The sequence below is a fragment of the Ursus americanus genome, chromosome 9 (genome assembly GCF_024610735.1).
Source record: "Ursus americanus isolate L20-20 chromosome 9, mUrsAme1.1.p, whole genome shotgun sequence".
NCBI classification, from domain to species: Eukaryota; Metazoa; Chordata; class Mammalia; order Carnivora; family Ursidae; genus Ursus; species Ursus americanus.
Genome location: NC_142135.1, coordinates 35,734,278 through 35,761,979, shown reverse-complemented (window position 1 = coordinate 35,761,979; position 27,702 = coordinate 35,734,278). Strand labels below are relative to the sequence as shown.

At 37.6% G+C, this 27,702-nt stretch overlaps 1 protein-coding gene across 1 annotated transcript in view; it reads right to left on the bottom strand.

The window, feature by feature from the left end:
- The window catches only part of RGS22 (regulator of G protein signaling 22), a 118,158-nt gene that overhangs the window by 56,213 nt on the left and 34,243 nt on the right, over positions 1–27,702 (bottom strand). The window contains exons 7-12 of the mRNA XM_087864424.1: positions 25,164–25,293; positions 22,332–22,947; positions 20,379–20,540; positions 10,367–10,541; positions 7,532–7,665; positions 1,435–1,549 (exon numbers count right to left, since the gene is read on the bottom strand). Of these exons, the coding sequence (XP_087720550.1) occupies positions 1,435–1,549; positions 7,532–7,665; positions 10,367–10,541; positions 20,379–20,540; positions 22,332–22,947; positions 25,164–25,293 (1,332 nt within the window). The remainder of the gene's footprint in view (positions 1–1,434; positions 1,550–7,531; positions 7,666–10,366; positions 10,542–20,378; positions 20,541–22,331; positions 22,948–25,163; positions 25,294–27,702) is intronic.

Sequence of the window (27,702 nt, the reverse complement as noted above, 5' to 3'; positions counted from 1 at the left end):
TGGCCCTTCTCTTCACTACATCTGTATCTTTGGGGTAAATACCCAGTAGTGCAATGGCTGGGTCATAGGGTAGCTCAATTTTTAACTTTTTAAGGGACCTCCACACTGTTTTCCAGAGTGGCTGTACCAACTTCCATTCCCACCAACAATGTAGGAGGGATCCCCTTTCTCCACATCCTCTCCAGCAATTGTTGTTTCTTGCCTTGTCAATTTTTGCCATTCTAACTGGCGTAAGGTGGTATCTCAGTGTGGTTTTGATTTGAATTTCCCTGATGGCTAATGATTTTGAACATTTTTTCATGTGTCAGCCATTTGTATGTCATCATTGGAAAAGTGTCTGTTCATATTTTCTGCCCATTTTTTTATTTATTTGTTTCTTGCGTATTGAGTTTGAGAAGTTCTTTGTAGATCTTGGATACCAGTCTTTTATCTGTAGCATCATTTGCAAATATATTCTCCCATTCCATGGGCTGCCTCTTAGTTTTTTTGACCGTTTCCTTGGCTGTGCAGAAGCTTTTTATCTTGATGAAGTCCCACAAGTTCATTTTATCTTTTGTTTCTCTTGCCTTTGGAGATGTGTCATGAAAAATGTTGCTTTGGCCGATGTCGTAGAGGGTGCTGCATATGTTCTCTAGGATTTTGATGGATTCCTGTCTCACATCGAGGTCTTTCATCCATTTGGAGTTTATTTTTGTGTATGGTGTGAGAGAGTGGTCAAGTAAGATAACTGTGGCATGAACAATTTAAGGCATTGTTATAGTGTCTCTCTGCCTCTCTCTTTATCCCTCTACCAAACATATGCTAAAGTGAGAATTTAATGTTTTTATGATGTTTAACTGTTGGCATTTCAAAAACTAAAAAACCCATTATTTTGGTAGGGAAAAAAGCCCTAGTTGGAAGAAAAGAAGAACTGTTTGCTAAGAATAAAATAAAAAGTTATACAAAATTATGGCTAAGTGTTCCAACTATATTGGGACTACCGAAGTTTCTACCTAAAGTATAATTCCTAGGGAATATAAAATTGTCATCCACCACTAGTGTAGTAAATCCACATTATTAAGGTCACCACACACTGCAAATACTCTGCTTTATAAAAATTCTGTTTCCAAAACATAACATCAAATATTATTTTTTATCAAATGTTAGCAATGTAATAAAAATAATAGTCTTATTTTGTATCTAAGTTATCCTCACACCAAAACCAGAAGACAGCTGTTTTTTAAAATAGTAATCAATGGAGTATATAGCACCATGGTACTACAAAAGGAAACACAGAGAAAATTTTTGTATAAAAATCTTCTTGGAAGGAAAAAATAAACTGGGTTGTTTAGTAGAGAAAAAAATACTATGGTAAATCAATAAAAATTCTCTAAAATCAGGGGACATTGGTCAGTTAAATGAAGAATCAGATAAATCAGTTCTCAAAATACTTACCAAAGGTTCTTCTGTGTAAGTGTATCTTCTATCCAGCTGGGGCTTCAGACATTCAGAAATGTCAGTAAAAGATGTTAAGCGAATAACTTTGCTGCTTTCTGACCTGTGCCTCAACCTAAATTATAAGGATAAGAACTCATTGATCAACATATATTGAGCACCTTTGGTATACATGGCACCAAATCTTAGGAGAGCTTCTGAGCACTGTGAGAGAACAGGGGAATAAAAAGTGCAAGTATCAGGTCCAGCATTTAGGAAGTGGTTGAAAAAATTAGGTATAGTCCTACAGAAAGACAACTCTCAATAAGATTAACTGCTGGTTGAATGAATTCAAGAATATAGTATAGATGTCAAATGACTGGGATGGATAACAATGAGAAGTCCCTTTGAGCTATATTAGTAATTAAAGAAATGAGATTTTTCCCTGAAAAATGGGTAGGACATGTTGTGTGTGTGTGTGTGTGTGTGTGTGTGTGTGTGCGCGCATGTGTGTGTTTAGAGGGGTTCTTTAGATGGGGAGAATAGTGAGCAATATGTGAAAGTAGGTAGGGAAAGCCTTGTTTAAAAGGCAGCAAGTTAACTAATTTGCTTAGGACAAGAGGATACTAACAGTTAAGTAAACTCTATGTAACACATACCAAACACTGATAAATACAATTCACATTGTCATATTTAATCCTCACGACAGGTAGGATTCATTAGGATTTATACGTCATAGTGTGGGGTGAGATAATGGAAGACTAAGGAGCTAGACTAATGACTTTAAACATTACTTTTTATATTTTCTTATCCAGCTCCCTTTCCATACCTCCCTGCAATTATTCTAAACCTTAATTCCAGCTGCATAAAACATGCCCATCCCCCTCACCAATATATCTGCACTCCAATCCACCAACAGATTGCTTTGCAGGTTCTTCTCAGACAAAAGGTAGGTACAACATGCTTCCATTTCCACTCCCAGATGTATTGGACACTGTTGACTGACTGGCTAACTCAACACTCATTCCCAGTTCATGCCTTTATATAACCAGCACCACTGAAATACTGAGAAATACTGAGAAAGCTAAATATTCACTTGACTGACTTGCAGAGATGGATCAACATGTGACACAGTTAGGACTAGTGAGATACAAAACAAAATCTGCTGGGGAGCTCCTAAGAAAGCTTGCTTTCCTGACCAAAGGGAAAGGATTAAGGAAAATTGCCCTTTCTTCTTTATGATTTGAAAACCTGATATCAGGAGCTGTAACACCAATAAATATGAAAGAATGGCCAAGAACATTAAAAAAAATCAGGTCCTAATATTTCCGATCCAAGGAACCAACACTGCAGTTGCCTACCTTCAGATTTCTTGTCCTGTGAAAAAAATAAGCCCAATTTGTCTAAGACTTTGTTAGTCAAGTTTTCTGTTATTTGCAGCTGAAAACTCTTAAATTAACTATCAACAAATACATCCTCCCATACCTATTCTTATTTCCTTCCATCCTGCCTCAGGAAAAAGTGTCTTATCTCATGTCCAAGGTTAATCTCATGGCCCTTGTTCTTGAATCCTTCCCTCTGTTCTCCTTTGAAAATACAGACCTTCTTCTTTCTCATGGATCTTTAACTTCTCCCTTTCCACTAGATACTACTCTGGCATATAAACAGGCTCAAGTCTCCTCCACCTTAAAAAAATATTGCTTCCCATTACAGAAAATCATCAAATCACAAAGGAAGAGAGCTAGAAAAAAAGGAACAAGGGAATTATGAAATAGCTACAAAACAATTAATAAAATGGCAATAAGTCCATACCTATCAATAATTATTTTAAATGTAAATGGACTAAACTCTCCAATTAAAAGACAGAGTGGCTTGAACGCTCTCATACATGCTGAAATGAGTATATTGTTACAAGTCTTATGAAATACAATTTTTAAAACACATGAACTTTGATTTAGAAATTCTACTTTGAGAAATTTCTCTTGCAGACATATGCATACATGAAATACAGCAAATGTACACAAGAATATCCACTGCAACATTGTTTTTAATAATGAAAAATATTGGAAATAATGTCCATGTCCACAGAATACAAATGCAATATCTGGCACAAAATCAGAGTAACCAGACATAAGGAGAGATAAGATTACTAGAACAAGAAGCAACAGAAAAAGTAAAATTATAGCATTTACCTTCTCCAATTCAGTAAAAACAAAGGTATAGAATAAGTGGATAGCATGCTACTAATTTTGAACTATGCATATATTTTCAATTTTGAAAATAAAATAATTTAATTTTAGTAAATGACACACAAAAAAACTTTCTAGATGTTTTCCACTGTATAGAAAGTAATCTCCAAATTCCCTAATGTGACACACAAAAAAATCACTATCTGAACCTCATTTATTGTTTTAGCTTGTATCTTGTCTTTTCACTGTAATACTCTATTCTCTAGCCACAACATAAACATAAAAACAATGCGTAGTTCTCAAAATTCAACTTTTCTCTCAATTCATACTTATATATCTTTATCACTTGAAAAATTAAGATAATGCTTTCTTCATAGGGATGCAGTAAGAACTGATATAATGCAAGCAAAGTACACCAAAGCTCATTAACTGCTATTTTTGGAAATGGCAGACAGGGTGATTTAGACCAACTCCCCCTTTAAAGACCAACTAGATAAACTGAAAAATACAAAAATTAATCTGCTAAAGGAAATATGAGTGCTAACAACGTAGTTAAGAATTTTGGGGCCAACAGAAATAAACCCACAATTACATGGTCAATTAATCTTTGACAAAAAAGGCAAGAATGTGCAACAGGAAAAAAACATTCTCTTCAACAAATGGTGCTGGGAAAATTGGACAGCTACATGCAAAAGAATGAAACTGCACCACTTTCTTATGCAATACACAAAAATAAACTAGAAATGAATTAAGGACCTAAATGTGAGACCTAAAACCATAAAACGCCTACAAGACAGCACAAGCAGTAATTTCTCAGACATTGACCATAATCGCATCTTTCTGGACAGGTCTCCTGAGGCAAGGGAAACTAAAGCAAAAATAAATATTGGGACTATATCAAAATAAGAAGTTTCTGCACAGCAAAAAAACAACAAAAAAACTGAAAGACAACCTATTGAATGAAGAAGATATTTGCAAATGACATATCTGATGAAGGTTTGGTATCAAAAATATATAAGGAACTAACACAACTCAAAACCAAAAAACAAATAATCCAATTTAAAAATGGGCAGAAGGTATGAACAGACATTTTTCCAAAGAAGACATCCAGATGGCCAACAGACACATGAAAAAATGTTCAGCATCATTCATCATCAGGGAAATGCAAATCAAAACTACAATGAGGTATCACTTCAAACTTGTCAGAATGACTAAAATCAAAACCACAAGAAACAACAAGTGTTGGAGAGGATGTGGAGAAAAAGGAACCCTCTTGCACTGCTGGTGAGAATGCGAACTGGTGCAGCTACTCTAGAAAACAGTATGAAGTTTCCACCAAAAGTTCAAAATAGAACTACTCTATGATCCAGCAATTGCACCACTGCGTATTTACCCCCAAAATACAAAAACACGAATTCATGTATGTATATTGTATATATACAATAGCCAAATTATGGAAACAGCTGACTGTCCATCAATAGATAAATGGATAAAGAAGGTGTGGTATACATATACAATAGAATATTACTCAACCATAAAAAAATGAAATCTTACCATTTGCAATGACATGGAAGGAGCTAGAGAGTATAATGTTAAGTAAATAAGGCAGTCAGAGAAAGACAAATACCAAATGATTTCACTCACATGTGGACTTTAAGAAACAATACAAATGAGCAAAGGAAAAAAGACAGAGACAAACCAAGAAATAGATTCTTAACTACAGAGAACAAACTGATGGTTACCAGAGGGGAGGTGGGTAGGGGGATGGGTGAAATAGGTGTTGGGGATTAAAAAGTACACTTATGACAATGAGCACTGAGTAATGTATAGAATTGTCAAATCTTTTTATTGTACACCTGAAAATAATATAACACTGTATATTAACTGTACTGGAATTACAATAGAAAACTTTTAAAAACGCAATATAACCGACAATATAAAAAAAAGAAGTGGTTTATATTTACAATGGAATATTACTCAGCCATAGAAAAGAATGAAATCTTGCCATTTGCAACATGGATAGATCTAGAGAGTGTAATGCTAAGTGAAAGAAGTCAGGCAGAGAAAGACAAATACCACGATTTCACTCATACGTGGAATTTAAGAAACAAAACAAACAAAGGAAAAAGGGAGAGAGAGAGACAAACTAAAGAAACAGACCCTTAACTATAGAGAATAAACTGATGATTGTGGAGGTGGGTGGGGGGATGGGTGAAATAGGTGAAGAGGATGAAGAGTACACTTATCTTGACGAGCAGTGAGTAATATACAGAACTATTCAATCACTATAAACTAATATAAACTGAAATGAATATAATACTCTAAGTTAACAACACCAGAGTTAAAATTAATACTACTACTACTAATAATAAATTTAAAAAAAAAGAATTCTGGGGCCAAAACTCGTTGAGAAAAAAAAAAAATCCCAGATCTGAGGATTCCGGGAAGATGTCAGAGCAGGAAGCACCAGGAACTTGTCTCCCCACCGAAACAACAATTGCACTGGCAGAATCTAATGTTAACTATTTTGGAAGCCTGGAGTCTTTACTTAAGGCTTTCAACTTCCAGGAAAAGGCTTGGAGAGTAAATTGTCGTTCATTTTGGTCAATTAGAGTGGCTAGCACTGTAGCAGCAGCTAACCTTCCCCTCCGCCCCAGCCCTGTGGCAGACAGCTGTGTATGTGTTCTGGAGCATTCTGCATACAGCGGCAAGAGCCAGGGTGAGCAGAAAGGACCCTGTCTACCAGATCTCAGGGATCTGAGCTCTGATCTCTGATTGCTGCTGCACATGACAGAGGAGCAGAGGAGACAGGTGGCCACCGTGGTTGCACCTCTCCTCTTAGTTGCAAGCCCAGTCCCCTTTCTGGCTGAAGTGACTTCCAGGGAAGTTAAAGAGATATTGCCATTTTTACCCCCAACCTTCATTTTTCTCTTTTTCCTCCTTTTAGAAGCCAGACATGAATGATAGGACATTCAAAAGCAAAATGCATATGCAGGGAAAAATCAGAAAGTGACCACACATGCCAAGGAAAAGGCACATACTAGAAAAGACCTAAGAGGACCCTAAGTTTTACCTCAGGCTGATCCCTGACACAGTCTACAATAAAAAAAAAAAAGAAAAGAAAAGAAAAGAAAGCACATTAAAAATGGTAAATTTCATATTATGTGAATTTTATCTCAAAGGAAAAAAAAGAATAAAAGTGAAGTAATAAATTAGTGGGACCAACAGATCCCACACCAAAATTAACACCAAAGGGTATTTTTTTAGGTTGAAGAAAAACAATCTCATTTGAAATAAAGAACAATGAAAAAAGTACAGATGTGGGCAAATCTAAATGAATAAGGTAATGTGCTGTGTTAAATAATGACAAAATTCTTGAAAGTCTTATGAGTTCATAAGTTTGAGAAATACTGAACTACTGAACAGGGCCAAGCAAGAACCAGAGGGAAATCTTCTCAGAAGTCTTTTGACCGTACAGCTCATAAGAGGGTGGAAATTAGAGGTAGCATCTATTTAAATGGCCAATCTCAGGAGTTCTGCTCCTAATTCAGAGTATGCATGACTCTAATACCTATCACTGATATATAAGGAACTCCTATAAAAAAATCCATGGGGGCGCCTGGGTGGCTCAGCCGTTAAGCGTCTGCCTTCGGCTCAGGTCATGATCCCAGGGTCCTGGGATCGAGCCCCGCATCGGGCTCCCTGCTCAGCGGGGAGCCTGCTTCTCCCTCTCACACTTCCCTTGCTTGTGTTCCCTCTCTCGCTGCCTCTCTCTGTCAAATAAATAAATAAATAAATAAATAAATAAATAAATAAAATCGTTTAAAAAAAATCCATGTATTCAGTTTTCAATTTCTATTGAATTTTTCAATTCCTCAAACATCTTACCATTGCAGAACAACGCTTGGCACATAAGACACCGCACCTACCCTTTCTCGATCACATCGTCCTTCGAAGAAACTGGGTACGAAGATTTGCTCTTCCAAGGTTTCTGAACTGCTGTTTTCACTCTAGGTGTCTTCTTGGGAGATTTAGGACGTTGTAATAAACTGGATTCTTCTTTCTAAAAAGTGGTAAAATAATATACAAAGTGAAAAATGAGCAATATGAAGGGGGGGAAAAGGCCAGAGAATGAGGCATAGCTCTGCCCACTCACCTTTAATTTGTTTGATCACTGGAGGATTTCTTCTCTCACTCTACTACCTACCATGCTTCCCACTAGAATGAAAATGTACTGCTTCCCAAACTCACGGTTTTTCACAATCGGTAGGCTGAAACCCTGCAACTCTTCAGAGTATAAGAAAAGAAAGGCCAAATGCTTGTATATCCTTACTCACAGCACTGTGAAAGAAGGCTCTTTCCTAGAGGGAGAACTTGACAAAAACTTTTCTTTATGACTGCATAGGTTTTAGCACATCTGAGGGCTGGGAGTAGGGGCCTGGGGAATGGGGGTGGCAGGGCAGGGAAAGGAAGCAAGGATACCACTGGTCCATAATAAAGACCTATATCTTAACAAAACTATCTCCCTCCATTTTTGGACATTTTATTTTTGTGGTTATTATTCCCATTCTTAAATGTTATTTATGGTAAAAGTTAACTATTTGGCAAAAGCTACATGCATGAATCAAAAAAGTATAAACACTTAAAGGTCCAAATGTAGGAGAAAGAAACAATGATCTGAGTATGGGGTATACATAAATGTAGCATTATATAACACTTAAAAGTAAGGATTATGAAATTATGACACACATGGAAAAATGTGATGAAGATGTTAAAGAAATAATCAGAAAACAAAAATATAAGTACATTAAAATTAAAATTCACAAGAAGACCAAGAGAAAATAAGTAATAGTTGTCTACAAGTAGGTGAGATCAGACGTGATTTGTCTAGGGAGCCCCTGGGTGGCTCAGTCGGTTAAGCATCTGCCTTCGGCTCAGGTTATGATCTCAGGGTCCTGGGATGGAGCCCCACATTGGGCTCCCTGCTGAGTGGGGAGTCTGCTTCTGACCTTCCCCCACTCATGCTCTCTCTCTCTCTCTCAAATAAATAAATAAAAGCCTTTTTAAAAAAATTGGAAATGCAAATACGCGGGCCCCACACCAGATCTCCTGACTTTAGATATCCAGATGAAGCCCAGGAATCTATTTTTTTTTAAGATTTTATTTATTTATTTGACAGAGAGAGAGGGAGCAGCAGAGGGAGAGGGAGAAGCAGACACACCGCTGAGCAGGGAGCCCGATGTGGGACCCGATCCCAGGACCCCAGGATCATGACCTGAGCGGAAGGCAGATGCTTCACAGACTGAGCCACCCAGGTGCCTGCCCAGGGATCTATTTAACAAGCTCCTTGGGTGACTCTTCTGCATATATGCTGAAGCTTCAGAGCCACCAGGCCACCTCAGTGCTTCGAATACCCATCACCTGGCAATCCTATTACAATGTAGGTTCCAAAATGTGACAATTATGTTCAGGTGGTTGAGACCCTCAGTTCCAAGCCAGCCTCCTGATTTTACAGAGTGATTCTGACCCATTCCAGAGCAATTAAAACAGAGTCTTCAAAGGTGGGACCCAGCCATCAGCGGGTCTTAAGTAAAAGCAGAGTCTTTGTGATGCTAATGTGCACCTAGGGCTAAGGAACCTCTGAGAGAGAAACTGAAGTCTCTTCAGGTCTAAAACGCTACTTGTTGAAGTCCAACTTTAAGAACTGTTCTACATCCTTCTACCTTTTAAAATAAGATACCCTGAACGTTAAGTAATCTCTTTGGAGGGGGTTGTGTGTGACTATGTCTAGTAACACTTAACCTTCTGTGACACCTTTAAAGGCTATTAAGATGAAGAAGGCTCATTACTTCTCCAATGCAGGTCTGGGCTATAGTCAAACTTTGTAGGGTTATTTACTTCTTCTGTATAAAGTTGAACTTCTCTTCTCCTTTTTTGACTTTTTCCTTATCTTTTTGTACTCTTTTATTCTCCCCCCATTATAAGAAGTACTCACAACCTCTAATTCTGCTGTTGCTACTTCTTATTCATTCATTCATTCATTCATTCATTCATTCACATTTATTAAGCAACTATCATGTGCCGGGCACTTCGGATAAGCGCTTATACTCCAGTAAGAGACTCTAAGACAACAATAAACATTAATCACGTGGTCATGAGTACTATCAAGCAAAGTCAAGCAGAACAGAGGGCTTGCACAGTGATGGAGGGCGTCTGGGCCACCCTACACAAGTGTGCTCATACAGAAGAGTCAGGACAGCCTCTCTGAATACGTGATGCTCTAACAGACACCTAAAGCGAGTGAGGGAACCAGCCACATAGATATCTGGAAGAACAGTGCTCCGAGTGAAGGGAAGAGCAAGTGCACCACTTCCAGATTTTTGCGTGGTGTGTTCCAAGAACAGCAGAGAGGCCAGTGTGGTTGGAGTAGATAAGGTTCGAGAAGAATGGTAGGAAATGCGATCAGGAGGTGAGCAGGGGTGTGTATAGCTGTGTAAAGACATCGGATTTTCTTCTGAGTGAGAGAGGGGGCCACTAGGGAATTTTGAGCAGGTGAGTGACCTGATCATATATTTTTAAAGGCTCACTCTGGCTGCTTGGTGGAGAACAGACCATGGGTTTTCTTAATTCATAGTTGTGGCAGCAGGCACATTAACCCCCCAAAAGAGCTTATGATAAAACTTAAGTATTAGTGCACAAAACCCAAGCATGGATATTTTATCAAAAACTTAATAAAGAGATCAAAGTATCAATGTCTACCTGACCTGCATATCAGATATCTGTGGAATGCAAGATTTTGGTCTTAATGGCAAGAGGGTTGCCATTTGCGGAAAAGGGTCAACATCCTTCCTTGGTTTCTCTTGACGAAGGTGCCAGAATTTCAGTTCAGCACTAGCATGTTTTGCTGAGGATGAATGAGTAACACAGAATCTTGGTGCCCTAGTCAAAGGAAAAACACATTTAAGATTAAGCTAGGCAGTAAGCCTCAAAAATTGAAAGCCTACAAAATCTAGAATGCCAATACTCTCAATTATTCATCTTACCAAATTCTTTCTCTAAAAATTCCCACTTTTTTCTGCTGCCTCGCCTTAAAAAATTTTTTTTCTATGATATATCAACTGCCTGAAATCACACTCACTCATATAAAAAGACAATATACATTACGAAAAATAATTAATAAAATAACATTCAAATTACTATCTGCTTGATAAGAAAAATCTATATATCTATTAATGAAGGAATTTTTAAAAATAACTTACAATTTCTAGTAAAATGAACATAAAACCCACCTCTGGTCATTTTAAAGCAGTTTAGCATTTACCTATAATACCAAATAAAAATGATAGATGAAATTAACATTTTAAAATATATAAACATTTTCATAATGTTTAACTATAATTCTAAAGTGGATTTTGATTCATGTGCTCTATTTTCAAGCCTTAAATTTAAAGATAAGAATTAGTTTTACAACAATTTTTATAAATGACAGACCAACACTACTTCCAGAAACCCAGGAAAAAGAATGTTTGGCACAAAGTCAAGGCCACGCTTAATTGGATGGCTATCCTAGTATTTAGTCTGTGGGCTAACTCTTTATTGGCTACAGGGCTAACCCCAGCTGTCAGGCCTCATGCTAATTGCATCTTGGACCAGGTTTTCCCACTGATGCCACAGCGCAAAGACGAATTCTCACTCCATGTTTCCGGTCCTGGTAAAAAAAAAAAAAACTGCCTCCCTTAAAAATAGGAATAAAGTAGATATTTCCCTGATGTGAGCACAGGTTGGGAGTGGAAGAAAATCCAAAGTTCATGATTAGTTTAGATTCAGAGAGAACACTGTAGAGATCTGGGTGGTCATCCTAACTATACTTCAGAACCTTTACTTGCAGACTTGTAAATATCCAAAATGGCCTCTTATTCTCATGTCAACCAGAAAGTGGGAATATCTACAAGATCCTTATCCAATAAAGCATACATGTGCTGACCAGAAAATCTAAGTGTCTCAATTTTCTGATTTCCACCGTTATACTATACTCATAGGGACCTCCCATAAGTCTCTGCTGCCCCTACCATTTTAATCTTGCATTATTATTTCATTCATAGTATTAATTTTTTTATTAGCCACCATGTAAATTCATCAAATATTGTGGAATAAATTTCACGGTCAATCATAAACTGGTGTTGTATTATTTTTCATGCTTCTATCATATAAGATCTCACTGCACACATCTTAATTCTCAAGCTCTAGAGGGTGGGATAAGGTATCTGTCACATAATACCATCAAAGGAACTGTATTCAACATGATGTGTGTATGTGTGTGAGAATGTACATATGTGTGTGTATATATATACCAATAGAAACATGGGCAAATGAGATAAACAAGCAATTCATGAAAACTGAAATCCAAATAGCCAATCATGGAAAAGATTATCAGCCTCACTAGTACTCAGGGAAATGCCAGTTAAGCACAGGACACCAATGACACACTAAACACACACAGGCAAAAATTTAAAAGTCTGACAATATTAAATGCTACCATGGGTTTACAGCAATGGGCACTCTCTTATTCTGTTGATGAGAGCATAAATGGGCACAACTGCTGTAGAAAAATGGATATGTGTACAAGAATATACATTACAGGGGCGCCTGGGTGGCACAGCGGTTAAGCGTCTGCCTTCGGCTCAGGGCGTGATCCCGGTGTTATGGGATCGAGCCCCATATCGGGCTCCTCTGCCATGAGCCTGCTTCTTCCTCTCCCACTCCCCCTGCTTGTGTTCCCTCTCTCGCTGGCTGTCTCTATCTCTGTCGAATAAATAAATAAAATCTTTAAAAAAAAAAAAGAAAGAATATACATTACAGCACTGCTTTTAATTGTGAAAAGTAGGAAACAACCCAAATGTTTACAAAAATAGCAATTACAGTATATTCATGCAGTGGAATACCAATATATATTAACGAAAATCAGTGAAACTCTTAAACACGATTACAGACAATTCTCACATGTAATGTTGATAGAAGACACAAAAGAATGCATACAACATGATTCCATTTATATAAAGTTGTAGAACAGGCAGAGAAAAGTATATGTTCAGGGATTTATTTGCATACATGGTTGGTAAAACTATCAAGAAAAGTAAGAGGAATGGATAGTGGTTGCCTCTGAGGGGGAGTGAGGATGTTGTGATCGATAAGGGACCTTTGGCAGGTCTTGGCAATGTTTTATTTCCCAGCCCACATAGTGGTTACAGAAGTATTTGCTTCAAGATATTCATTAAACGGTTTACGTTTTAGTTTGAAGTGTAAAGAATACCGACATTTTAGCTAGATCAAGAAAAAAGATACAAGGATTCTGGGAAAATGGCAACGTGGCCAACATTGTTTTTCTACCTCTCAGAATCCCTCCATAAAAATGGGATAACTAGATAGCAAACCGGAAAACTCACAGACAACATTTACAACAGACTGAGCATGGAGCCTGACGTGGGGCTCTATCCCAGGACCCCGAGATCATAACCCGAGCTGAAGTCAAAAGTCGGATGCATAACCACTGAGCAACCAAGACACCCCTGAATAATTATATTTATTCTTAATAGTAGGTACAGGTAGCAACATTTTCCATAGGAAATATTCGTGTTCATTGAATAAACTTGGCTCAAGACCTCTTTGCCTCTAGCCTGACAAAATGTTTGGAGTGAGGCTTACCTGGAACCCTTCATTTAGAGACAGTCCCCCAATATGCCAGCCTCTCAGGGAAAACCCTACACGTGAAGAACTTCAGCAATTCTCTTGCAAGTTCTTTCCTTTCTTGTCTTCATAATCATCTGTTGCTTGGTTTGTCCTGTTTTTTCAGTTAATTATGGTCTTCATAACTGAGTATGGGAACTTGAGTTTGTGAAAGTTGCATTTTGCATTTGCACCTCCCACTCCAGTCCATCACCAGAGGGTTCACTGTCTTCTCTTCTATGTATAACTCTCTTCCACATCAATGAGAATTCTGGTTCCCATTATCCACATTATTTTTACCATTTTGCTTAATCTGGTTTTTTAAATAAAAACATATAACTGAAGAATAGCCAGATGGAAAAGATGCATAGAATAAGGTGCCTGGGAAGGGGTGTAGAGCTTCTGTGCTCTCTAATCACACCACTCTTCCCAAATCTCCACATGTTCACCAACCAGGAAGCTCTGAAAGACCCTTTTAAGAAGTTTTTGGAAAGCTTGTCTTTGAAATGTCAAGCTAAAGACTGGGAGAAAATAGTTGCCAACTACATGTCTGACTAATGACTAGCATCTAGAATATAAAAATAACTTTAAAACTCAACAATGAGAAAGAAAACAATCCAATTATAAAATAAACAAAAGACATGAACAGATATTTCACTGAAGAGGATCTGCAAATGGCAAGTGAACAGCTGAAAAAATGTTCGGCATCATTAATCATTGGACAACTGCAAAAGAGCTATCACTGTACACATATTAGAATGACTTTAAATAGAAAATTGTGACAACACCAAAAAAGGGCAGGGATGCACAGAAACTGGATCATTCTTATATTCCTGGTGGGAATGTAGGTACATCAACTTTGAAAAATAGTTTGGTAGTTTCTTTTAAAACCAAAAAAACAGACTATATGACCCATTAATCTCACTCTTAGACATTAACCCCAGAGAAATGAAAACTATGTTCATTCAGAAACCTGTACATGAATGCTCATAGCTACTTTATTAGTATAGTTAAAGGGGCACCTGGGTGGCTCAGTCCTTTGGGCACCTGCCTTCAGCTCAGGTCATGATCACAGGGTCCTGGGACTGAGCCCTGCACTGGACTCCCTGGTCAGCAGGGAGACTGCTGCTCCTTCTCCCTCTGCCAATCCCTCCCCTCCCCCAACTGTGCTCTCTGGTTCTATCTCTCCATCAGATAAATAAATAAATAAAATCTTAAAAAAAAAAGTAATAGTGAAAGAGTGGAAACATCCCTAATGTCCTTCAGTGGGTGAATGGATGTGTAACATACAACAGAGTACTACTTAGCAATGCCAAAAAAGTATTGATACACACATCCACTTGGATGAATCTCAAGGAAATCATGTTGAATGGAAAAAGGTAATTCCTAAAAATTATATATTGTATTATTTCACTTAAATAATAGGTTGGTGGTTTGCAGGAGTTACAAATGAGAAGAGAAGGGTAAGGAAGGAGGTGGGCATAGTTGCAAGAGGGCAGTACAAGAGAGGTTTGTGGTAACTGTTCTGCATCTTGACTACAGTGGCAAATGCATGAATCTCTAATGTGATAAAACTGCATAGTATTAACTATGTGCATGCACAAATAAGTGCATGTGTAACTGGTAAAATATGAAAAAGACCGGTGAGTTGTATCAATGTCAATTTCCTCCTTATGCTATGGGACTACAGTAATGCAAGATATTACCATTAGGGGAAACTGGGTAAAAGCTCCTTAGAATCCTCTCTATTATTTCTTACAACTACATATGAATCCACAACGATCTCAAAATAAAAAGTTAAATATTTTTTTAAAGATTTTATTTATTTATTTGGGAGAGAGAGAGAGTGAAAGAGAGAGAAAGGGAGAGCACAAGCTGGGGAGGAGCAGAGGGAGAGGGAGAAGCAGACAACCCGCTGAACTCAGGGCTCAATCCCAGTACTCAAGGAACATGACCTGAGCTGAAGGCAGACACTTAATCGACTGAGCCACCCAGGTGCCCCTAAAAAGTTTAATTTAAAAGAAGAAATGTTTCCACTGTATTAGTAATATTTTATTAAGTTGGATTGTACATACATATGTGCCCACTACAGTATAATTTACACCTTTCTGTATGCATTAAATATTTAAGGTTTTTATTCATTTATTTTTTGTTTTTAAAAATTTTATTTAAATTCCAGTTAGTTAATATAGAGTGTAATATTAGTTTCAGGTGTAGAATTTAGTGATTCAACACTTCCATACAACACCTGGTGCTCATCACAAGTGTCCTCCTTAATCCTCATCACCTATTTCACCCATCCCCCACCCACCTCCCCTCTGGCCACCATCAGTTTATTCCCATAGTTATGAGTCTGTTTTCTGGTCTGCTTCCCTCTCACTTTTTCCCCTCTCTGCTTGTTATTTTGCTTCTTAAATTCCACATATGAGTGAAATCATATGGTATTTGTCTTTCTCTGACTTATTTTGCTTAGCATAGCTCCATCCATATTCTTGCAAATGGCGAGATTTCATTCTTTTTTATAGCTGAGTAATATTCCATTGTGTGTGTGTGCATACATACATACATATCTATATCTATCTATATATATATGTGTGTGTGTGCATATGAATATGTGTGTGTATATATATATATATATGCCACATCTTCTTTATCCATTCATCATCACTTGGGCTGTTTCTGTAATATAGCTATTGTAGATACTGCTGCTATAAACAACAGGGTGCATATATCCCTTCAAATTAGTATTTCTGTATTAGTATTTTGTATTCCTTGGGTAAATACTAGTAGTGCAATTGCTGGATCATAGGATAGTTCTCTTTTTAACTTTTTGAGGAATCTCCATTCTGTTTTCCAGAGTGGTTGTACCAGTCTGCAGTCCCACCAATAGTGCAAGAGGACTCCTTTTTCTCCACATCCTCGCCAACATTGCTGTTTCTCCCATTTTTTATTTCAGCCATTCTGGCAGGTGTGAGGTGATATCTCATTGTAGCTTTGATTTGCATTTCAGTGATGGTGAGTGATGTTGAACATCTTTTCATGCGTCTGTTGGCCATCTGTATGTGTTCTCTGGAAAAACGTCTATTCATGTCTTCTGCCCATTTTTTAATTGGAGTATTCATTTTTGGGGTGTTGAGTTTTTTAAGTTATTTATATATATTTTGGATATGAACCCTTTTTTCAGATATGTCATTTGCAAATATCTTCTCCCATTCCGTAGGCTGCCCTTTAGTTTTGTTGATTGTTTCCTTTGCTGTGTAGAACCTTTTTATTTTGATGAAGTCCCAATAGTTTATTTTTGCTTTTGTATCCCTTTCCTCAGGAGACATATCTAAGAGGAAGTTGCTATGGCCGATGTCAAAAAGGTTACTGCCTGTGTTCTCCTCGAGGATCCTGATGGTTTCTTGTCTCACAGTTAGGTCTTTAATCCATTTTGAGTTTATTTATTTATTTTTACCTGTTATTAATATTTTATTATTTTACTATTTCTGGGGTTTCTAATTGCCTTTTATCTTTCCTATTTCTTTTTTTTAATTTTAATGTTTTTTTTATTATTTTAGTCACCATACAGTACATCCCTGGTTTCTGATGTAAAGTTTGATGATTCATTAGTTGCGTATAACACCCAGTGCACCATGAAATACGTGCCCTCCTTACTACCCATCACCAGTCTATCCCATTCCCCCACCCCCCTCCCCTCTGAGGCCCTCAGTTTGTTTCTCAGAGTCCATAGTCTCTCATGCTTCATTCCCCCTTCTGATTACCCCCCCTTTCTTTATCCCTTTCTTCCCCTACCGATCTTCCTAGTTCTTATGATCCATAGATGAGAGAAATCATATGATAATTGTCTTTCTCTGCTTGACTTATTTCACTTAGCGTTATCTCCTCCAGTGCCGTCCATGTTGCAGCAAATGTTGAGAACTCGTTCTTTCTGATAGCTGAGTAATATTCCATTGTATATATGGACCACAACTTCTTTTTTTTTTTTTTTTTTTAAGATTTTATTTATTTATTTGACAGAGATAGAGACAGCCAGCGAGAGAGGGAACACAAGCAGGGGGAGTGGGAGAGGAAGAAGCAGGCTCATAGTGGAGGAGCCTGATGTGGGGCTCGATCCCACAACGCCGGGATCACGCCCTGAGCCGAAGGCAGACGCTTAACCGCTGTGCCACCCAGGCGCCCCTGGACCACAACTTCTTAATCCAGTCATCTGTTGAAGGGCATCTTGGTTCCTTCCACAATTTAGCTATTATGGACAATGCTGCTATGAACATTGGGGTGCATATGGCCCTTCTCTTCACTACATCTGTATCTTTGGGGTAAATACCCAGTAGTGCAATGGCTGGGTCATAGGGTAGCTCAATTTTTAACTTTTTAAGGGACCTCCACACTGTTTTCCAGAGTGGCTGTACCAACTTGCATTCCCACCAACAATGGAGGAGGGATCCCCTTTCTCCACATCCTCTCCAGCAATTGTTGTTTCTTACCTTGTCAATTTTTGCCATTCTAACTGGCGTAAGGTGGTATCTCAGTGTGGTTTTGATTTGAATTTCCCTGATGGCTAATGATTTTGAACATTTTTTCATGTGTCTGTTAGCCATTTGTATGTCATCATTGGAAAAGTGTCATTCATATCTTCTGCCCATTTTTTGATTTATTTGTTTCTTGCGTATTGAGTTTGAGAAGTTCTTTGTAGATCTTGGATACCAGTCTTTTATCTGTAGCATCATTTGCAAATATCTTCTCCCATTCCGTGGGCTGCCTCTTATTTTTTTTGACTGTTTCCTTGGCTGTGCAGATGCTTTTTATCTTGAAGAAGTCCCACAAGTTCATTTTATCTTTTGTTTCTCTCGCCTTTGGAGATGTGTCATGAAAAAGGTTGCTTTGGCCGATATTGTAGAGGTTGCTGCCTATGTTCTCCTCTAGGATTTTGATGGATTCCTGTCTCACACCGAGGTCTTTCATCCATTTGGAGTTTATTTTTGTGTATGGTGTGAGAGAGTGGTCAAGTTTCATTCTTTTGCATGTAGCTGTCCAATTCTCCCAGCACCATTTATTGAAGAGACTGTCTTTTTTCCACCGAATGTTTTTTCCTGCTTTATCAAAGATTAGTTGCCCAAAGAGCCGAGGGTCCATTTCTGGGTTCTCTATTCTGTTCCATTGGTCTATGTGTCTGTTTTTGTGCCAGTACCATGCTGTCTTTGTGATTGCAGCTTTGTAGTACAGCTCAAAATCCGGCATTGTGATGCCCCCAGCTTTGTTTTCCTTTTCAACAGTTCCTTGGAGATTCGGGGCCTTTTCTGTTTCCATACAAATTTAAGGACTATTTGTTCCAGTTCTTTTGTGTATGGTGTAAGAAAATAGTCCAGTTTCACTTTTCCACATGTTGCTGTCCAGTTTTCCCAACACCATTTGTTGTAGAGATTGTCTTTTTTCCATTGGATATTCTTTCCTACTTTGTTGAAGATGAATTGACCATGTAGTTATGGGTTCATTTCTGGGTTTTCTATTTTGAGTACCTATTTTTGTGCCAGTACCATACTGTCTTGATCACTATAGCTTTGTAATATAACTTGAAATCCAGAAATGTGATGCCTCCAGCTTTACTTTTCTTTATCAAGGTTGCTTTGTCTCTTCAGGGTCTTTTGTGGTTCTGTACAAATTTTAGGATTGTTTGTTCTAGTTCTGTGAAAAAATGCTGGTGGTATCTTGATAGGGATTGCATTAAGTGTGTAGATTGTTTTGGGTAGTTTAGACATTTTAGCAATATTTATTCTTCCAATCCATGAGCATGGAATATTTTTCCATTTCTTTGTGTCCTCTTCAATTTCTTTCATAAGTGTTCTATAGTTTTCAGAGTACAGGTCTTTTACCTGTTTGGTTAGGTTTATTCCTAGGTATCTTATGATTTGGGGTGCAATTGTAAATAAGATTGATTCCTTAATCTCTTTTTCTGTTGCTTCATTATTGGTGTATAGAAATGCAACAGATTTCTGGATGTTGATTTTGTATCCTGCAATTTTATTGAATTTGTTTATCAGTTCTAAAAAATTTTTAGTGGAGTCTTTTGGGTTTTCCATATAGAGTATCATGTAATCTGCCAACAGTGAAAGTTTTATATCTTCTTGGCAGATTTGGATGCCTTTTATTTCTTTTTGTTGTCTGGTGAGGCTAGGACTTCCAGTTGAGGCTAGGTTAAACAACAGTGGTGAAAGTGGACATATTCAAGTTCTTAAAGAAAGAGAAAAACAACATTCTATCTATATATAGAAAAGTGCAAAGCATATATGTAATCTGGAAAACCCGATGGGAGATGATGCCAAAGAAGTGGGTGGGGGACAAATTACTATGACCTTATTTGCTAATTTAAGGCATTTGAACTCTACACTGAAAGCTTTGGGAAAAGATTTCAAGCAGAAAAGTGACATATTCAGATCTATCACAGCTGCAGGCAGCTCGATGACCCTCAAATGGCACACATTTTCTCCATATGTCCCCTCTCTTTTCCTTACTTAGAGTCCTTCAAGTCCTGAGTGAAAAATTACATCTCCTCTGTATTGTGTGTTCACCACACTTTCTTTTATTATACTCATTTCCTATGTATGTTCCTCTTACTAGATTGTAAACATTAGACTTGTCTGTATTTTACCCTTGTATCCTTACTACAGCACTTGGACTGTATAGTAAGCACTCAAAAATATTTACTGAGATGATAAATCTATAACTCTATCAAGATGTACACACACACACACACACACACACACACACACACATCAATTTGATGAGATACTGACCATAAAAAGGTCAGATGTAGATGGATGTGCTCATGAAGTTAAAATGGAGCTTAAGTACTGTCCAGCCTTATTATGGATTTAAAATCCCCCAAACATCCAAATTATCTAAAGGGTAAATACTTTAAGGAAGGCAAAAGATACAATAGTCTTGTCATTTTAAATCTCCATAAATTATAAATCAGTAAAACAAAAAATATAACTTGTAACTTGCCTAAGAAAAGTAAAAGCAAATAAGTTTAAATCACATCATTTTTCTTACCAATAAAGAAGTAAGGGTTTTACAACCTCAGTCTGAATATTTCTTAAGTGTTCTTCATTCCACTGAGATGCTTCCAGCAGTTTAAGTTTTGATAATATTTCTGCGGAAAGGTAGCAATCTCCATTGCTTACTAGATAGCATTTTTTCATCTTCTCAAGATGTCTAAAACGAAACACATCCACACACATTGCTATGACATTCTACAAGCCAAATGTTTTCACTTCTAAAATGTTTCAGACAAGTAAAGAACTATCTCAAAACCAACACTGAGTTACAGGAGTACCAATGTGGAGATAAAAATATTTCTTACAATTATGGGAATAGGAAGAGTATTTTGGTAGGTTAAACAATGGTCTTCCAAAGATGTCCATGTCCTAATCCCCAGAACCTCTGAATGTTACCTTACGTGGTCGAAGGCATCCTGCAGATATGATTAGGATTTTTTTTAAGGATTTTATTTTTCCATTTGGGGGTGGGGGACAGAGCGAGCACAAGCAGGGTGGAGAGGCAGAGGGAGAAGCAGACACCCCGCCAAGGTGGGAGCCCAACGTGGGGCTTGACATGGGGCTCCACCCCAGGACCTGGAGATCATGATCTAAGCCGAAGGCAGATGCTTAACCATCTGAGCCACCTAGGCCCCCAATTTGATAAAGATTTTGAGAAGATATTCCTGGATTATCTAGATAGCCCTAAAGTAATCACAAGGGTCCTTCTAAGAGGGAGGCAGGAGGGTGAGTCATTGAGAAAAGATGTGAGGATAGAAGCAGAGGTCAGAGAGAAGATGCTATGTTGCTGACTTGTAGGTGGAGGAAAGGCCATGAACCAAGGAAAGTAGGTGACCTCTGGAAGCTGGAAAAAGCAAGGAAATGGATTCTCCCCTAGAGTGTCCAGAAAGAATGTAGCCCTGCCCACCCATGTTAGACTTCCTATTTCAAAACTGTAACAGAATAAACTTATGGCATTAAAAATTTTTTTTAAAAAAGCCATTTAAAAGCCATTAAATTTGTGGCGATCTGCTACAGCAACAATAGGAACTAATACAGTACTGACCCTGAAGAATTTATATAGGTTGCTTGCATATAACTTCCCTAATGTATCTTGAAAAGTGGTAGTGGCTTTCTACTCCATGATCAATCAAGTCATGGCTGCATAATCAACCATTTGATAATCCCTGATCCTATAAGTATGCACAACGAGCTCTATGATCTGAATGCCATTGGATTAAGAGGAATAACCCTGTTACTAGTATATATTCGGTTAAACCCTTCCTGGGAACTGCAATCTACTGTAGTTGATCTGCTTCAGAGCAGGAAGGAGAACATAGACAGGATAAAAACTTTCCTAAAGCAGGGTCCTCTTAAGGTTGTTAAGACTTACCATAATCTAAAACACATGGGATAGCCAAACAAGGACCTGGATCCATCAGGACCCTTCCTTTACAACCAGGAAGCTCTGTAGAGGATAGCTGGTATATCTAGGAGATATCTTATTCAGATATGAGCGTCTAAGTGGCATCCAACCAAAGACCATGGGATTTGTTAACTGAGCAGGCTGCTAGGAACAGCAGTCTCTTACCATGGTAACTTTTATAGAAGGTATCCGAAGCCAGTGCAGTTATATAATGGAAAAATTATTTTTTCTACAAAGATATATCACTACAATGTTATAAAAATAAAACAGAATGATTGATATGAAAGTAGGTATAGAATCCATGGGAAGAAATATTATGTGAACCCAAACAATTGCCACTATTTGTATCTGAAAATTATGAAATCACAGAACTAATAAAATCACTATTATTATAATAAAATAAATATTATTATTCATTCCTCTAAAAGTATAAATTACATTTTTATTTTTATTTCAGGCTTTCTGCCTGTGCTTAAGGAAGCCAAACTAATATTCCATAATTTAAAAAAAAAAACAACTATTGAAAGTAAAAACTAGACATACCTTTGATGTCTTCCGGGGTCCTTAAGAACTTTCAACCTCTCAATATCCATCCATAATGACCAATATCTCTCTCCTAATGTATCTTTTAGAAATTTCTTAAATCTTTCAAACTCCTTTCTATTGCCAATATCATAAGCTTTGTGAGACATACACCAATCAGCCCTGGTTTCTGGTCCAATGCTCTCACTCTTTGAACTTGCTTGTTCTAACATCTCTTCTGACTTTTCATTTGTGATTTGAAATGTTTCACTTGAAACATTCCTGCCAGGGACAGGCTCAAAACCCTCCTCAAGCACCACTTCTGTTACCTTGCTGAAATTTATATAATCTGGGCTTTCTGTCAGTGGCTCTTCAAAAATTTGATGAATTGCTACTCTCAAAATAAAGGTTACATAAGATCTTAAAAATTCTTCCCATGTTGAGAAATGCAGTGTAAGGCTTTCATCAGCATCCTGTTGCCTCTCAAGGTAAATTCTCAGAAGGGCCTGAGAAGGAGTGTCTTGTAGAGAGATGGAGCCAATGTTGTCTTCTTCTTCGAAATGAGAAGTTAATCTAATGGTTTCAGATGAGTCCCTTTTTATCCTCGGGTGGATTCCATCATCAAAGATAACGCTGTCTGCATTAAATCATAAAGGGCTATTAGGTCAGATATGAATACAGAGTTGCTTTTATTATTAACTAGATGTTGCAGAGTCAGCATGGTAGGTGGGCTTGGCACTGGTAGTGACTTCATGTACATAAGGGGGAGTTCTGAAGCCACATTTGATACCAGTAGAGAAAAACCTGCCAACAGGATTGGTCATGTCTTCCTTGGACATGGAAGTGGATAATGGTGGCAGATGAGCAAAATATTTGACATCCTGAATACAGAGGATCTTCAAAAAGACATCATGCACTTTCAAAATGTCGTATTTGAGGCTGACATAGAATGTCGATATGTAAAGGCCAAACCTATCATACAATTAGAATAGGTACATTAAACAATTGTATGTATTCTAATATGTCATGCTTATAAGATAAAATAGAATTAGGAAATCAATGAACATATCAGAACTGGAATCATACCAGTAATTTTTAAAAATTCGCTATTTTATCTGAAAGATTCAATTACTATCATACTTACAACCTGCCATCAAAATTACAAAATGGCATAAGGCTTACAAATACAAATGGATTGTTTTATACTTTTTCTAAAGACATATAGTCTTGAGCTCCTAGTTTCTCCTTTGTTAGAAATCCGTGAAATATCGTGTGTCAGTGCTTTGTTTCACATGGCAAATCTACGGCTTGAAATGCCACAGAGCAGGAAAACTGGTGTCATCTGTGTCCCACTTCAATGGCCATTTTCTCAATAATAGGTTTCAAATCCCAATGAACTGGAAATGTTTTATTACAATTTTTATTGAAAACGAAGATACTAAGTTCCCCCAGCATTAAGAGACTAGACTTTTGTAAACCCGTGAAAAGATGCTGGGTATATACTCAACCCCACAGAAGTGGAGGGAGAGAGAAAAGGCTAGCATTTCTGTTCACCACGCTCCTATTACCCTTTCTCTTCCTGTTCACCACATTCACTATCTTCGTTCTCCAATTTTCTACTTTACTATTTGGGGGAAACAGCAAGAAACCTATAAATTCAGCCATTTGCAATTAAGGAGATTATTTTCCTCTTTACCTAGATTTAAGTTCAATTCTAGAGAACCCAGATTTATTGTCCTCAGAGGTTGCTTACACTTTTCAAAAGAATTAGGTAAGAACATAGTGAATTGCTAAATTCCTCTCCTGAATCACATTGCTAGATTTTTTTTACTCTATCAATATCATGTTAATGACACTCATTTCTGCAAGTTTCCTTCTGTATCTATGAAAAGTTGGTATCTTCCACAAAGGTTCCCCAGGGTAGAAATGTATCTGTTTTTCAAGGAGAAAAACAAGTCTGAACTTAGAAGAAAAACTCAAGTTGCATGAACGACTATATACTTTCAAGAGGAGAGAAAGGTTCCACCCATTAATTTCAAATACTTAATAATAAGAATTTGTAAATTGTCACAAGAAGTAAAGACAAATATTTACTGACTGCCTATGAGGGAGCAGACACTAGATCAGGCCATTTCTAGACATTTAGTATCTATCATTATTCTCATCTTACAGATAAGAAAAGCAAGGCTCTCAAGAAGTGGAATAACTTTAGAAAGTCACACAGCTAATAAGTATTAACCCATCTAAACCCATTCTCTTTATCCTATGCCAAGTTGCCTCTTAAAAAACAGTATAGGGGCACCTGGGTGGCTCAGCCAGTTAAGCGTCCAACTCTTGATTTCGGTTCAGATCATGATCTCAAGGTTATGAGACCGAGCTCCACATTGGGCTCTGCACTCAGCAGGGAGTCTGCTTGAGATTCTCTCTCTCCCTCTGCCCCTCCCCCTGCTCTCTCTCTTTCTCAAATAAATAAATAAATAAATAAATAAATCTTTAAAAATAAAAACAGTAGATGTTATAAACACTGGTGATGGATATTAAGGAAGGCAAGTATTGCATGGAGCACTGGGTTTTATACACAAACAATGAATCATGGAACACATCAAAAATTAATGAAGTACTGTATGGTGACTAACATAACACAATAAAAGTTTTTAAAATGAATAAATAAATAATAAAAAATAAAAAACAAAAATTGAAAAAATAAAAATAAAAATGGTAGAAAGTGAAGTGTGGGGGCGGGGTAGGGATGGAGATTATTTTTCTCTCCCACCACTACGTGTTGCCCTGGAAGATTAGAACAACAATAACAAAAGATTTAAAGAGAAGTGCTGAAATCATTCTTCTCCTTACCGGAAACAGCTGAAAGGACCGGTGACTCAGGTTTGCTGTGGACTACACAAGATGGTAATGAAAATGTTGACGCTGTTTGCAGACTCTGTTTTGCTAATGCAAACCAATCTTTTGTTTGAGTATAGGAGGCCTAGGAAAAAAGGAGCACCTTTGTTTAACGTTAAGATTATCCGTGTTCTCCCAATCGCAAACCTCACCACGTCATTACAGCATAAAATTTGCATAGTACAATATGAAAGGGAAAATTATGCCATGAAAGAAAAGAATGTTGTACACAGAAAAATTCATTATCTGAGAATAATGGGAAGGAAATTTCAACTCAGGTGATTTGGATATTAGGTGACCAAAGGTAAAAATGAGCCCAATATCCACCAAATCTTTCTCCACTCTTCCACCATGCATGCAACCCTACTTCCTGGCTTCATTATAGATTCATGCCGTCTCACTGTACCTTGGCAGTCACATGGCTCATCAGTTCTTGGCTGCATCTTTTGCCAGCTACTCCCACATTACAACTTTCCAATTATGTCCTGCCCCTAATTCTGTCTAATCTGGCTCTGTGTTTTTTACAATACCTCCCTAATATGACAGACCTACTCTCAGGAGCCACGAAAACCTCCCCAATCTCAACTGCCCCTTTGCCTTAGATTCAGTTTTCACAGCTTTGCTTGGATTGCACGCTTCCTGAAAACTGACTCCTGACTCCATCTGCCCCTGGATATAGCCTTCAATTTTTCCTTTACTTTGTGTACCCTCGAGCCAGCTGACCCAATTCCCAAGCTGACCTTCAGCTTCCAGAAACCCAGTCCTGAGAAGCCCTTTTCTCAGCTTTCCTGGGAAAATTCCTCTGCCTGCCTCTCTCAGTAATGTCCTCACGATCTTTCTAAAATAATCCAGATTTCAACAGAAGCAGAGAAGGGAGTGTCCATCATTACTCTCCTTTCACCTTTCTCCTTTCTCCAACAAGTCCGCCTTAGCCTCAGGAATACTCACTCACAAAAGATGCAGCCCTCAAATAGAATAGGTATTGTTCTCTGACTATCATACAGAATTAGCAAGGCAAGTCGGGCCACACAATGAGACCAAAAAACAAGAGAGAGAAATGAAAAGTCCCACCCATATATTCACTGCCCCTCTGAGAAGTAAGGTTTCCTGGGTGGATAAAAGCTTTGGGAGATTCTAATTTCCTTTTGTTCCTTCTTTTCCTTCCTTTAAAACCAAGTCATTTGGGCACGTGGGTGGCTCAGTTGGTTAAGTGACTGCCTTCGGCTCAGGTCATGATCCTAGGGTCCCAGGATCCAGGATCAAGCACCGCATAGGGCTCCCTGCTCAGCAAGGAGTCTGCTTCTCCCTCTGACCCTCCCTCCTCTCATGCTCTCTCTCTCTCAAATAAATATTGAAAAAAAAAATAAAACCAAGTCATTTATTATTAATTATATGTTCATTCGACATATATTTGAGTGACTATTATATTCCAAGCAATATGCTAAGCACTGAGAGAAAGCCAAAATAATGAAGAACTGTCAGGGAATTGAGAGAGGCCAATATACAAAAGTTCTTGTTATTTCAACTGTGAGAAAAAGATTGCAGAGTAAAAATTAGGAGAGAAATAGTAAGTAGTCAGACATAAAAGTAGGTAACTAGTCCACTGAATGTGCTTAAGAGGAGTCAATTGTTTGTGTTTAGATGGTATAATGAAGACTCAAAGAAATATTACCAGTTATCATCATAAAGATTAATCTTTGTTTATAATCATGATTTAAATGATTTAAGGTCTCAAAGAATCTTGGATCCTCAAAGAATTTCAAATCCTGAAATAGTTCAAAAGCTATTAAGAAGATATTAGTGGGTCAACTGGGTGGCTCAGTTGGTTGAGCATCCAACTCTTGATTTTGCCTCAGGTCATGATCTCAGGGTTGTGAGATCAAGCCCCGTGTCAGGCTCAGAGCTCAGCCCGCGGAGCTGAGGCAAGTCCCTCTCCCTCCTCCTCGGCCCCTACCTCTCACTCTCTCTCTCTCTAAAATAAATAAATAAAATTAAATCTTTAAAAAGAGAATATTAGATAAAGTATTAATCAAGTGGACAGAAATGAGTTTTTTCGTCACAGAAAATAGCAAAAGTAAACTAGTTTAAATTTTACTCTCTTACATTCAATTTAATTTACATGTAAGGAATCAGATCTTAGTTCCCTAGATTGATTCTTCCTGTTGTACGTTTACTGACTTCTACTATCAGTACATATTTTTATGATATTCCTGACATTTCTCTAGTACATTTGAGAAAAAATAAATACTTAAAAACAAGCATAAGAGAGAAGTAAAATATGCTTTTAGTATATCCCTAGCTTTTAGCTCAGTGGAAATAATGCAACTGGCAAAATTTCAGACATTTTTGCCAAGTATTACTGATAGAAATGCCAAATTACAAAATTAAATAGAAACTACACATGAAAATAAATGGTCAGGTAGGATACGTTAAGTCTGTCTATTCCAACAGAGATGGCAAATAGTTTTCCTTTTGTATGACATCTTTGATCAAC